At 42.8% G+C, this 14,351-nt stretch overlaps 1 protein-coding gene across 2 annotated transcripts; it reads left to right on the top strand.

Annotated features, from left to right (window-relative positions):
- The first annotated feature begins 438 nt into the window (after positions 1–438).
- Positions 439–3,931, top strand: LOC123147645 (probable polygalacturonase). 2 transcript variants are annotated; one of them, XM_044566906.1, is made up of 6 exons: positions 439–932; positions 2,063–2,183; positions 2,428–2,602; positions 2,715–2,785; positions 3,068–3,437; positions 3,508–3,931. In XM_044566906.1, exons 1-6 carry the CDS (start codon positions 480–482, stop codon positions 3,575–3,577), a joined length of 1,260 nt encoding a protein of 419 aa, XP_044422841.1. In that variant the 5' UTR covers positions 439–479; the 3' UTR covers positions 3,578–3,931. The 2 variants fall into 2 exon arrangements, with proteins under 2 accessions (XP_044422841.1, XP_044422840.1); XM_044566905.1 differs by having other exon boundaries at positions 3,068–3,931.
- The last annotated feature ends 10,420 nt before the right edge of the window (positions 3,932–14,351 follow it).

Raw genomic sequence — 14,351 nt, 5'->3', positions numbered from 1 at the left:
TCTTTGTTAATTTTCTAAGAAAAAACATCTTAGAAGATAAAAGCATTTGGAAATAACCCCCATGACATTTTGTCATTGTTAACTTGCGTATATATATAATTAGTAGGGAGAAAATGACGGGCACTACAATCGTGCAAGCTTGATGGGCACATAAACGAACATGGACACGGACACAACCACGTCCCAATCATCACTTGCAGCCTCTCCACCATTGACTCGTGACTTGTGAACCGCCTCAAATCCTCGTCCATCCCTGCTGTTCTAATTCCCATCAATCCCGTTGATTTTTGTTCTAAAAGAACACGAACATGATTTAAATTTGAACCGAACTATTTGAATTTCAAACTTCCGAAACCCGACTACTCTCTCTATCACGTGGCAACCATGGGGCCAGCTGGAACGACTCACCGCGCCGGAAGAAACGTATAAAAATCCCTTCTTTCCGCCTCGGCTCCCCCGCGTGACATGATCCATTATTCATGGCGCACGCCACCGTCCATGGCGCGCCCATGACACGCCCGTGCCCGCGTCCGTCAGCCCCCCTGATCGTCTTCCTCGTCCTGCTCGCTTCCTGCTACCTCGCCCTCACGCGCCTCCCCTCCGCGGCCCCGCTAGCCGCCCTGATCGCCCCCTCCGCGGGCCATGGCTCCGGCCACGGCGCTGTCGACAGCTGTGCCGGGTTCTACCGCGGCGCCGGCGCGGCGGGGAGGCGCGCGGTAACAGCCTCGGTGGAGGAGTTCGGGGCCGTGGGCGATGGGGTCACGTCCAACACGGCGGCGTTCCGGCGTGCCGTGGCTGCGCTGGAGGAGAGGGGTGCTGGCGGCGGCGCCAGGCTGGAGGTGCCGGCAGGGAGGTGGCTCACGGGGAGCTTCAACCTCACCAGCCGCTTCACGCTCTTCCTGCACCATGGCGCGGTCATCCTCGGCTCCCAGGTACGTGATCGATCCATTGATCCATGCCCGCTAGTTCCTCTTCCTCTGATCTTGTTCTTGTTTCATTTTATTAATTCCCATTTATTTCTCCTCTCAAATCTTGCCACAAATCAATAGTGCACGCTACAGAGTGAACGGAGTAGTATTTTTTAGCATCGGAACTCAACCATACACACATCTACAAAATGCAAATTTATTTTCTGCTGGTAAGAACAATCATGGTGATCATGCCTACAATTTCTTTTACTTTTTTTTCTGCACATAGCTAAGCTTCCCAGTAGTACAGAAACGAGAATCTCAATCCATGTTCATGTTTGATTGGAGGCTTGCTTCAACGCTTGTGCTGTCAATGGTCACTGACCAATGAAAAAAAGAAAGGGGGAAGATGCTGTTGTGGGTTGGAATCCTGCACATGCTCGCAACGGTTGTTGGTTTCTTCCTGTGACTTCTGCAGCTTTGCCACATGTTATTGTTCTAACCACAACACACTGTGTGTGCCTTTGCTTTGCCCTTACTTCTGCTTGGACTGGCCTGGCTTGATGCTATACTATTCTACTACTGTACTTTGCTTGTAGTGTCGTCTCATCTGCTCCATATTTGCTAGCACCAAATGGTTACACAAATCTCTAGTTTGGAGCTTTCTGCACTAGCTAGTAGTACTACCCATTTTTGGTACATGCAAATGCAGTGGGCATACTAATTTCTAGGATTAATTTACTACTGGTATGTATGGAGAGTTTATGTGAGATGAACTTGCTGAAGAGATTCCCCCATATCAGGATACTGTCTACTAGTGCTTTCATGTGAGTGGCGGCTTTGTAGTGCAAAGTTGTTGGGAAAGAAAGCATGATTAAGAGCGTTAGCTAGGAGTTTGACATTGCTGCCATATGCACTGGCAATCCACCACCTTAATATTCTATAGGACAATCATGGCCTGGTTTTCAAGGCCAACATGGCAACAGGTGAGATTATCTTTAAGGGGACCAATCCCCAGACTGTCGAATTAATATATCATGCCACTTCCTATTTAAGTAGTCGAAGAATCTGTACTAGTACTGCATAAAGTTGATTGTGTAAATTTATTTAAGAAGCGCATAGTGTTGATTGTAGCGGTGAACTGTGATGTGCAGGATCCAGAAGAGTGGCCTCTCATTGCACCTTTGCCTTCTTACGGGCGCGGAAGGGAAAGATTAGGACCGCGCCACATTAGCCTCATACATGGGCAAGATCTAAATGATGTTGTTATTACTGGTACAGCAACTGTTTAACAGTCTCTACTTTCAAATTTGGTCAAGTAAATATGAATTGTTCATGCAAACCAGAGAGCTGAAGTAACTCCCTGTAACAGCCGATTTAAGCACAAATTTCAGTTTGTGGGGCATACTTGTCGAGAAAACAGTTTGGGGTATACTTGTCGGGAAATAATTTGTAGGGTATATCATGTGAAGAATTAGTTTTGACTGTACTTGCAAATTGTTCTGCTTTTCCATGTCAGGTAGCAATGGGACCATTGATGGCCAAGGCCGGATGTGGTGGGAGCTATGGTGGAACCGGACTTTGAACCACACAAGAGGTCATCTCATCGAGCTCGTGAATTCAACCAACGTCCTGATCTCCAATGTCACCCTACGCAACTCCCCATTTTGGACAGTGCATCCGGTCTATTGCAGGTTAGTTCATCATGCTGATACAGTGGATTATCACTTTGTTTCCTAGTAGAGAACCATCCTCATTTGTCTTTCTTCTAAAACCATAAGCTGACAACGGAAATTTAATGTTCAGAAACGTGGTGATAAAGGATTTGACTATACTAGCTCCCCTGAATGCTCCAAACACTGATGGCATTGATCCAGGTTTGTGCTCTTAAATTGACAGATTGTTCTCCCTCAAAACTGCAACTCTTGCCAATGCTAATTCCGAACATGGCCCGTCACTGATTTGGGTATGAATAGCAGGCCTATATCGTTTTCTTTCAAGTAAATATTTAGTTAATTATAAAATTGGAATTACAGGTAGTTTCGTTTGTACTTCATATGTGACTCCTTGGGGATTATGATCTTTTCTGTACTAAATACAAAATGGCTTTGCAAAGAGCAAATTAATCCATGACAGTTTCTCTTTCTGAACAATACCAGACTCAAGTTCAGAAGTTTGTATCGAGGACTGCTATATCGAAAGTGGAGATGACCTGGTTGCTGTCAAGAGTGGTTGGGATCAGTATGGGATATCTGTAGGCAAACCCAGCTCAAACATTATCATCCAGCGGGTTTCAGGCACCACACCTACGTGCTCCGGTGTGGGTTTCGGAAGTGAGATGTCGGGTGGGATATCAAACGTGCTTGTCCGCGACCTGCACATATGGAACTCTGCTTCCGCGGTGAGGCTAAAGACCGATGTGGGGCGTGGCGGGTACATAACCAACATCACCATCGCCAATGTGACGATGGAGAAGGTCAAGGTGCCAATAAGGTTCAGCCGGGGTTCAGATGACCACTCGGACGACAAGTATGACCGAACAGCGCTACCGATGATCAGTGACATTCATATTGTTGACATTGTTGGTGTGGATGTGCAGCGCGCACCGATGCTGGAGGCGGTGCACGGCGCGGTTTACGAGGGGATATGCTTCAGAAACGTTAGCCTGACAGCGATAAGGCGTCAGATACGGTGGCAATGCGAATCTGTGTACGGAGAGGCGCATGAAGTTTTCCCTGCACCTTGTGAAGAATTGAGGAATAATGGATCTTCTTCTTCTTGGTGTGGCCTTCCCTGAGCAACTATACAGAACTTGTAAGTTTTTTATGGGTGAAATGGGGTGTCTATACTTGTGTTTAGAGAAGGACAAGGATAGAACTTACAGGCAGATTCAACACTGAAAACTTGTATTCTTTGTTTTGTAAAACGTCTAGAGGGCACAAAGGTCTTTCTGTATGTTTATCCACTGCAGATGGGCACAGGTAATTTACTGATCGAATATACTAGAAGGCAATTATCCTTTCTCCCCAATGTGTCGCCCGACGTGTCTCCCATTCTTATGTCATCCCTACATATTGAAACATATTAGATTTGTTCTAAATAAAACTTTGTGAAGTTTGACCAACTATATAGAAAAATTATATGAACACGCAAACTACCAAATATATATCTATGAAAATAAATTTCATGATGAACCTGGCGGTATTGATATGGTATTGTAAATGCTGATGAATTTTTTTGGTAAACTTGGTCAAAGTTTACAAAGTTTAACTTGAACAGAAAACTAATTTGCACTACATTTTGGCATGGAGGTAGTAGCAATGTAAACCTGATCATATCCCGGGCCGAGCCCGAAGTGAAAATCCCGAGCCTGGCCCAAAACATGTTTAGTGGCGAAGCCTCCACTATTTGGAGCTCTCGGTTGCTCAAAAAAAAATTTTGGAGCTCTCGACGTCCAGATAAAGGGAGGATGGGGTGGAGGGGGACTGGCATCTCTCCATTATATCGGGGCGGGGGAGGTCGCATATCGATGTGGGATGGACCTGTTGCCTGATCTGGCTGGCGCGGCGGCGCCGGCGAGCTCAAGGAAGAGATGTTTCTTCTGATTTTTTTACCCGAAACCTCCAAAAGGTGGTGGTTTATGTATGAAATGCTGAGCATTCTAGAACTGATACTGGTCGAGAGGAGTCTGACTTGCGTATACGCTGATACTTCCTTTTGCGATTCTAGTTAAAACTTAGTCATGCTCATGAGGGGATAGTTCAGGTTTGATGTATATATGTTGATGCTTCCACAGTTCAGGTTTGATGTATTTTCCCTTGGACGGTGAACCGAACAAGCCAAAAGCCCTGCGTGGGATCGGTTCTGCACAAATTGCTCCATGCATTGCATGCCCATGACCGAAGAAAATTACATGAGGAAGTATTGTCACAATTTTTGTTTCTGAGGCACTCAACAAATGGTTGGATGTTAACAGCATGGAGGCCTAGCGTCTTATTTCTTTTCAAGTCTAAAGCTATGTCATTCGACAGCTTTCATGGCCAACCTCTAGCATAAATTCAGAGAACACCAGACTCAGGGGCACACATTCTGATAGGAGGAATGAACCGGCTGACTGGAGCATAGGTGTATTAGGGCGTAGTGTGGCGTTGTTATCATTTCTCCTTTGTGACCGCTATCCTAGGATAGGCGATGCCCCTCCCCCTTGTATCATTCGGCTGTGTACTTTGTTCGGTTGTTTTTTTATAAGCCTGTTTCGAGGACATTTGATGTACGGAGTTCAATTTTCCTTGCCGAAAAAAAAGTAATGACATGCATTGAGCTCATACACATTAGAACATAGGAAGGCAATACATTAACTGAATCGCAGTATGAGTGTACACATTACTAGTAAAACATAGAAAGGCAACCGTCCCAACCAAGTGGAAGTTAAAGGTCTGTCTAGGCCATGTGACATCTAAGTATGACATCAACGCCACCTCATCCTAGCATAAACCCACCCCTCTTGTTTTTTGTTTGTTTGTTTGTTATTTTTTTTTGGTTTGAAACAATTCTGTTTCTGCCTGGCACATATACGCGATGGAGTACAGGAGTAGTACGTGTGTGTGTGTGGCTGCCTCGCTGGCGCCCCGCTGCTCACGATAACAGCACGCGTTGTGCTGCCGCCTTTTTTTCGCATGGTACGCATTGTACTGTCTCTGCTTCACTTCATGCACGCATTGTGCTACAGTTTTTTTGTGTGCATGATACGCATTATGTTGCCGCTGCTTGACATGTATACCTTGAAGAATCACACATGTGTGTATCAGTGTACGTATGTACTCCCTCCGTTCCAAAATAGATGACCCAACTTTATACTAACTTTAGTATAAAGTTGGGTCATCTATTTTAGAACGGAGGGAGTATGTACGTACACGGGCGGGCGGCAATGCATGTCTCTCCCAGGCTGGGCATGCGAGGGTCATGTGAGTGGAAACTTATAAAAATGTCCATGAAACTTAAAAATTCCCATATAACTAAAACAACTTGTAAATTTACAAACTTGAAAATGAGAACATCTATTAAAATTCTGAACAACTTTTGAAAACCTCAATATTTTCTAAAATCTAGATTTCTTTTGAATTGATGAATGCAACTTTTGAAAAACACGAACATTTTTTTGAATTGGTGCACACAATTTTTGAAAAATGCTATCATTTTTACAAAATTCCAAAACAAATTTTGAAAAACGCAAACATTTGTTGCATTGGTGAACAAACTAGCCTTATCTACAAAAGGATATGCCTCAAAAAGGATGTGTTTTATTTGTATACAACTATGAGATTTCAACGAAAGATGGGGAACTAACTCAATGGGCTGGAACTAAAGATCATATAGATGGTGGTTTTTTCAAAAGAAAATACACATGAAAACTTGGTTCCCTCTCACTCGGTTGCATGTCTTAAAAAAGGGTCGAAAATGGGCTTACAAGTGGGACATTTGAAAAAAATGGTTTGGGTGGAAAAAATAAAAATGAAACAATATTGAGCAGCTAAATAGGGAGAACAAAGAAAAAAAATAAAATATTAACTGTCAAGGTGAGGGCTCACATTTTGCGTATTGAAGATGGAATTGTACCTTGTATAAAAAATCAGTCACTCACCCTAGTTGCAAGTAGATGTGAACTTGTAACTGTGAAAAAAAATTAGGAGCCCAATTTTAAGTCAATGGTGGACTTGCAATTGGGGCGAAGAATAAAAAAAAAGGTCTACAAGCCGAAGGTGGACTAGCAAAGTAGGACGGAAACAAACTACGAGACGAGTTGCTGGTCGAGGCTGGACTTGCAAATGGGACAACTACACAAAACTACGAGACAAGTTGCGAGTCACTTGTATACTTGCAACTGACAACTATTGTTGGGAAACGTAATAATTTCAAAAAAAATCCTACGCACACGCAAGATCATGGTGATGCGTAGCAACGAGAGGGGGGAGTATCGTCTACATACCCTTGTAGACCGTAAGCGGAAGCGTTATGAGAACGCGGTTGATGTAGTCGTACGTCTTCATGATCCGACCGATCCAAGTACCGAACGTACGGCACCTCCGAGTTCAGCACACGTTCAGCTCGGTGACGTCCCACGAACTCTGATCCAACAGAGCTTCGAGGGAGAGTTCCGTTAGCACGACGGCGTGATGACGGTGATGATGATGCTACCGACGCAGGGCTTCGCCTAAGCACCACTACGATATAACCGAGGTGGATTATGGTGGAGGGGGGCACCGCACACGACTTGGAACAATCAACTTGTGTGTCCTAGGGTGCCCCCTGCCCCCGTATATAAAAGAGCAAGAGGAAGGGGCCAGCGGCCTCATAGGGTGCGCCCCAAGGGGGGAATCCTACTCTTACTAGGAGTAGGTTCCCTCTTTCCTAGTCCAACTAGGAGGGGAAGGAAAGAGGAGGAGAGGAGAAGGAAAGAGGGGGCCGGCCCCAAAGCCCTAAACCAATGCGGTTTGGGCCTAGGGAGGGCGCACCCCACACTTCCTTGCTGCCCTCTATTTCCACTAAAGCCCACGAAGGCCCATTGACCCTCCCGGTGAATTCCCGTAACTCTCCGGTACTCCGAAAAATACCCGAATCACTCGGAACATTTCCGATGTCCGAATATAGTCATCCAATATATCGATCTTTACGTCTCGACCATTTCGAGACTCCTCGTCATGTCCCCAATCTCATTAGGGACTACGAACTACCTTCGGTACATCAAAACACATAAACTCATAATACCGATCGTTAAGCGTGCGGACCCTACGGGTTCGAGAACTATATAGACATGACTGAGACTCGTCTCCGGTCAATAACCAATAGCGGAACCTGGATGCTCATATTGGCTCCTACATATTCTACGAAGATCTTTATCGGTCAAACCGCATAACAACATACGTTGGTCCCTTTGTCATCGGTATGTTACTTGCCCGAGATTCGATCGTCGGTATCCTCATACCTAGTTCAATCTCGTTATCGGCCAGTCTCTTTACTCGTTCCATAATGCATCATCCCGTAACTAACTCATTAGTCACAATGCTTGCAAGGCTTATAGTGATGTGCATTACCGAGAGGGCCCAAAGATACTTCTCCGACAATCGGAGTGACAAATCCTAATCTCGATCTATGCCAACTCAACAAGTACCATCGGAGACACCTGTAGAGCATCTTTATAATCACCCAGTTACGTTGTGATGTTTGGTAGCACACAAAGTGTTCCTCCGGTACTCGGGAGTTGCATAATCTCATAGTCATAGTAACATGTATAAGTCATGAAGAAAGCAGTAGCAACAAACTAAACGATCATTGTGCTAAGCTAACGGAATGGGTCAAGTCAATCACATCATTCTCTAATGATGTGATCCCGTTAATCAAATGACAACTCATGTCTATGGCTAGGAAACTTAACCATCTTTGATTCAATGAGCTAGTCAAGTAGAGGCATACTAGTGACACTTTGTTTGTCTATGTGTTCATACATGTACTAAGTTTCTGGTTAATACAATTCTAGCATGAATAATAAATATTTATCATGATATAAGGAAATAAATAATAACTTTATTATTGCCTCTAGGGCATATTTCCTTCAGTCTCCCACTAGCACTAGAGTCAATAATCTAGTTCACATCTTTATGTGATTAGTTCACATCTCCATGTGACTATGACTAATACCCAAAGGGTTTACTAGAGTCAATAATCTAGTTCACATCACTATGTGATTAACACCCAAAGAGTGATCATGTTTTGCTTGTGAGAGAAGTTTAGCCTACGGGTCTGCAACATTCAGATCCGTATGTATTTCGCAAATTTCTATGTCTATAATGCTTTGCACGGAGCTACTCTAGCTAATTGCTCCCACTTTCAATATGTATCCAGATTGAGACTTAGAGTCATCTAGATCGATGTAAAAAGCTTGCATCGACGTAACTCTTTACGACGAACTCTTTTATCACCTCCATAACCGAGAAATATGTCCTTACTCCCCTAAGGATAATTTTGAACGTTGTCCAGTGATCTACTCCTAGATCACTATTGTACTCCCTTACCAGAATCATGCTAAGGTATACAATAGGACTGGTAAACATCATAGCATACTTTATAGAACCTATGACTGAGGCATAGGGAATGACTTTTCATTCTCTTTCTATTTTCTGTTGTGGTCGGGTTTTGAGTCTTTACTCAACTTCACACCTTGCAACACAGGCAAGAACTCCTTCTTTGACTGTTCCATTTTGAACTACTTCAAAATCTTGTCAAGGTATGTATTCATTGAAAAACTTATCAAGCGTCTTGATCTATCTCTATAGATCTTGATGCTCAATGGGTAAGCAGCTTCATCGAGGTCTTTCTTTGAAAAACTCCTTTCAAAAACTCCTTTATTCTTTCTAGAAAATTCTACATTCTTTCCGATCAACAATATGTCATTCATATATATATATACTTATCAGAAATGCTTTAGTGCTCCCACTCACTTTCTTGTAAATACAGGCTTCACCGCAAGTCTGTATAAAACCATATGCTTTGATCACTTTATCAAAGCATATATTCCAACTCCGACATGCTTGCACCAGTCCATAGATGGATCGCTGGAGCTTACTCACTTTGTTAGCACCTTTAGGATCGACAAAACCTTCTGGTTGCATCATATACAACTCTTCATTTAAGAAATCCATGAAGGAGTACATTTTTGACATCCATTTTCCAGATTTCATAAAATGCGGCAACTGCTAACATGATTCAGACAGACTTTTAAGCATCGATACGAGTGAGAAAATATCATTGTAGTCAACACCTTGAATTTGTCGAAAACATTTTGCAACAATTCGAGCTTTGTAGATAGTAACACTACTATCAACATCTGCCTTCCTCTTGAAGATCCATTTATTCTTAATGACTCACCGATCATCGGGCAAGTCAATCAAAGTCCATACTTTGTTCTCATACATGGATCCCATCTCCAATTTCATGGCCTAAAGCCATTTCGCGGAATCTGGGCTCATCATCGCTTCCTCATAGTTCGTAGGTTCGTCATGGTCAAGTAACATGACATCTAGAATAGGATTACCGTACCACTCTGGTGTGGATCTCACTCTGGTTGACCTACGAGGTTCGGTAGTAACTTGATCTGAAGTTACATGATCATCATCATTAGCTTCCTCACTAATTGGTGTAGGAGTCACAGGAACATATTTCTGTGATGAATCTACTTTCTAATAAGGGAGCAGGTATAGTTACCTTATCAACTTCTACTTTCCTCCCACTCACTTCTTTCGAGAGAAACTCCTTCTCTAGAAAGGATCCATTCTTAGCAACGAAAGTCTTTCCTTCAGATCTGTGATAGAAGGTGTACCCAACTGTCTCCTTTGGGTATCCTATGAATACACATTTCTTCGATTTTGGTTTGAGCTTATCAGGATGCAACTTTTTCATATAAGCATCGCAACCCCAAACTTTAAGAAATGACAACTTTGGTTTCTTGCCAAACCACAGTTCATATGGCGTTGTCTCAACGGATTTAGATGGTGCCCTATTTAATGTGAATGCAACTGTCTCTAATGCATAACCCCAAAACGATAGTGGTAAATCGGTAAGAGACATCATAGATTGTACCATATCTAATAAAGTACGGTTACGATGTACGGACACACCATTACGCTGTGGTGTTCCATGTGGCGTGAGTTGTGAAACTATTCCGCATTGTTTCAAATGAAGACCAAAATCGTAACTCAAATATTCTCCTCCATGATCAGATCGTAGAAACTTTATTTTCTTATTACGATGATTTTCCACTTCACTCTGAAATTATTTGAACTTTTCAAATGTTTCAGATTTATGTTTCATCAAGAAGATATACCCATATCTTACTCAAATCATGTGTGAAGGTCAGAAAATAATACCTGTCGCGAGCCTCAACACTCATCGGACTGCATACATCAGTATGTTTTATTTCTAACAAGTTCGTTGCTCGCTCCATTATTCCGGAGAATCGAGTCTTAGTGTAGGATCAAAAGTATGTCTAGAGGGGGGTGATTAGACTACTTGACCAAATAAAAATCTAGCCTTTTTCCAATTTTAGTTCTTGGCAGATTTTAGCAACTTAGCACAAGTCAAGCAATCAACCTACACATGCAATTCTAAGAGTATAGCAGCGGAAAGTAAAACAATTGCACATGAAGGTAAAGGAAGGAGTTTGGAGTGTGCAAACTCAATTGGAGACACGAAGATTTTTGGCGTGGTTCCGATAGATGGTGTTATCGTACAACCACGTTGATGGAGACTTCAACCCACGAAGGGTAACAGTTGCGCGAGTCCACGGAGGGCTCCACCCACGAAGGGTCCACAAAGAAGCAACCTTGTCTATCCCACCATGGCCGTCGCCCACGAAGGACTTGCCTCACTCGGGTAGATCTTCACGAAGTAGGCGACCTCCTTGCCCTTACAAATTCCTTGGTTCAACTCCACAATCTTGATGGAGGCTCCCAAGTGACACCTAACCAATCTAGGAGACACCACTCTCCAAGAGGTAACAAATGGTGTGTTGATGATGAACTCCTTGCTCTTGTGCTTCAAATGATAGTCTCCCCAACACTCAACTCTCTATCACAGGATTTGGATTTGGTGTAAAGATGATTTGAGTGGAAAGCAACTTGGGGAAAGCTAGAGATCAAGATTTATGTGGTTGGAGTGGAATATCTTGACCTCAACACAAGTGTAGGGGGTTCTCTCTCAGAAAATGTATGTTGGAAGTGTAGGCATGTTCTGATGGCTCTCTCTATTAATGAAGAGTGGGTGGAGGGGTATAAATAGCCTCCACACAAAAACTAACCGTTACACACAAATCACCAAACTCGGTGGGACCGAATCATGAAACTCGGTCAGACCGATTTAGTTCAAAATGTGAACATTAGGATTTTCGGTGGGACCGACATGTCAACTCGGTGGGACCGATTTTGTTAGGGTTAGGGCATAACGTAATCTCGGTGAGACCGATTACATAAATTCGGTGAGACCGATTTTGGTAATGGACTAACAGAGAGTTGGTCGGGCAAACTCGGTGGGACCGATTCGCTCATCTCGGTTGGACCGAAACGTTACGAAAGGGAAACAGAGAGTTTGCATTACAATCTCGGTGGGACTGATCGCTCATCTCGGTTTGATCGAAACGTTACGAAGGGAAACAGAGAGATTACAATCCCATCTCGGTGAGACCAAAAATACTAGGGTTTCTGGCAGTGGCTATGTCAACCGAACTCGGTGGCGCCGGATAGAAAGTTTCGGTGGGGCCGAGTTTGACTTTTGGTTTGGGACATATGTGGATTTGAGAAAGTAGTTGAGGGTTTTGAAGCATATCACTAAGCACTTTGAGCAAGTAAGCCATTAGGCAACACCTCATCCCCTCTTAATAGTATTGGCTTTTCCTATGGACTCAATGTGATCTTGGATCACTTAAATGAAAAGATGTAGAGTCATGAGCTTTGAGCTTGAGCCAATTCTTTGTCCTTAGCATTTTGAGGGATCCACTTTTCTCATCCATGCCATGCCAATTATTGAGCTTTCCTGAAATGTTTATCTTTAAGTAGCATTAGCTCAATGAGTTATATGTTGTTAGGAATTACCAAAACCACCCAAGGATAGTTGCACTTTTACTTAGTCATCTTGCCCATGAGGCATGGTTTCTAAGCATCAACTGATTCATAATCAAGTGATTCCAAAAGCCCATCAGCATGGATTTTCTTCATGCGCTTTACACCAATATGACCTAAATGGCAGTGCCACAAATAAGTTGCACTATCATTATTAACTTTGCATCTTTTGGCTTCAATATTATGAATATGTGTATCACTACGATCGAGATTCAATAAACCATTCACCTTGGGTGTATGACCATTGAAGGTTTTATTCATGTAAACAGAACAACAATTATTCTCTGACTTTAAGTGAATAACCGTATTGCAATAAACATGATCAAATCATATTCATGCTTAACGCAATAACATTTATTTAAGTTCAACACTAATCCCGAAAGTATAGGGAGTGTGTGATGATGATCACATCAATCTTGGAACCACTTCCAACACACATCATCACTTCACCCTTAACTAGTCTTTGTTTATTCTGCAACTCCCGTTTCGAGTTACTAATCTCAGCAACTGAACTAGTATCAAATACTAATGGGTTGCTATAAACACTAGTAAAGTATACATCAATAACATGTATATCAAATATACCTTTGTTCACTTGAGGAGCAACTTGGGGCATTTCTGCTTCAAGTGACCAGTCCCTTTGCAGTAGAAGCACTTAGTCTCAGACTTAGGTCTAGACTTGGGCTTCTTCACTTGAGGAGCAACTTGCTTGCCGTTCTTCTTGAAGTTACCCTTCTTCCCTTTGCCCTTTTCTTGAAACTAGTGGTCTTGTCAACATCAACACTTGATGCTTTTCTTGATTTCTACCTTCGTCGATTTCAGCATCACTAAGAGCTTGGGAATCGTTTCCGTTATCCCTTGCATATTATAGTTCATCACGAAGTTCCAGTAACTTGGTGATAGTGACTAGAGAACTCTATCAATCACTATCTTACATGGAAGATTAACTCCCACTTGATTCAAGTGACTGTAGTACTCAGACAGTCTAAGCACATGCTCACTAGCCGAGCTATTCTCCTCCATCTTGTAGGCAAAGTCTTTGTCAAAGGTCTCATACCTTTCGACATGGGCATGAGTCTGAAATACTAATTTCAGCTCTTGGAACATCTCATATGCTCCGTGGCGTTCAAAACGTCTTTGAAGCCCCGATTCTAAGCCGTAAAGCATGGTGCACTAAACTATCAAGTAGCCATCATATCGAGCTCGCCAAACGTTCATAACGTCCGCATCTGCTCTTGCAATCGGTCTGTCACCTAGTGGTGCATCAAGGACTTAATTCTTCTATGCATCAATGAGGATAATCCTCAGATCACGGATCCAATCCGCATCAATGCTACTAACATCTTTCAACTTAGTTTTCTCTAGGAACATATCAAAATAAACGGGGAGCTACATCGTGAGCTATTGATCTACAACATAGTTATGCAAATACTATCAAGACTAAGTTCATGATAAATTAAAGTTCAATTAATCATATTACTTAAGAACTCCCACTTAGATAGACATCCCTCTAGTCATCTAAATGATCACGTGATCCAAATAAACTAAACCATGTCCGATCATCACGTGAAATGGAGTAGTTTTCAATGGTGAACATCACTATGTTGATCATATCTACTATATGATTCACGCTTGACCTTTCAGTCTCAGTGTTCCGAGGCCATATATGCATATGCTAGGCTCGTCAAGTTTAACCCGAGTATTTCTGCGTGTGCAAAACGGACTTGCAACCGTTGTATGTGAACGTAGATCTTATCACACCCGATCATCACATGGT

The sequence above is a fragment of the Triticum aestivum genome, chromosome 7A, assembly GCF_018294505.1.
Source record: "Triticum aestivum cultivar Chinese Spring chromosome 7A, IWGSC CS RefSeq v2.1, whole genome shotgun sequence".
Taxonomy (NCBI): domain Eukaryota; kingdom Viridiplantae; phylum Streptophyta; class Magnoliopsida; order Poales; family Poaceae; genus Triticum; species Triticum aestivum.
Note: the sequence above shows the minus strand (reverse complement) of the source record. Positions and strands in the feature narration are given on the sequence as shown.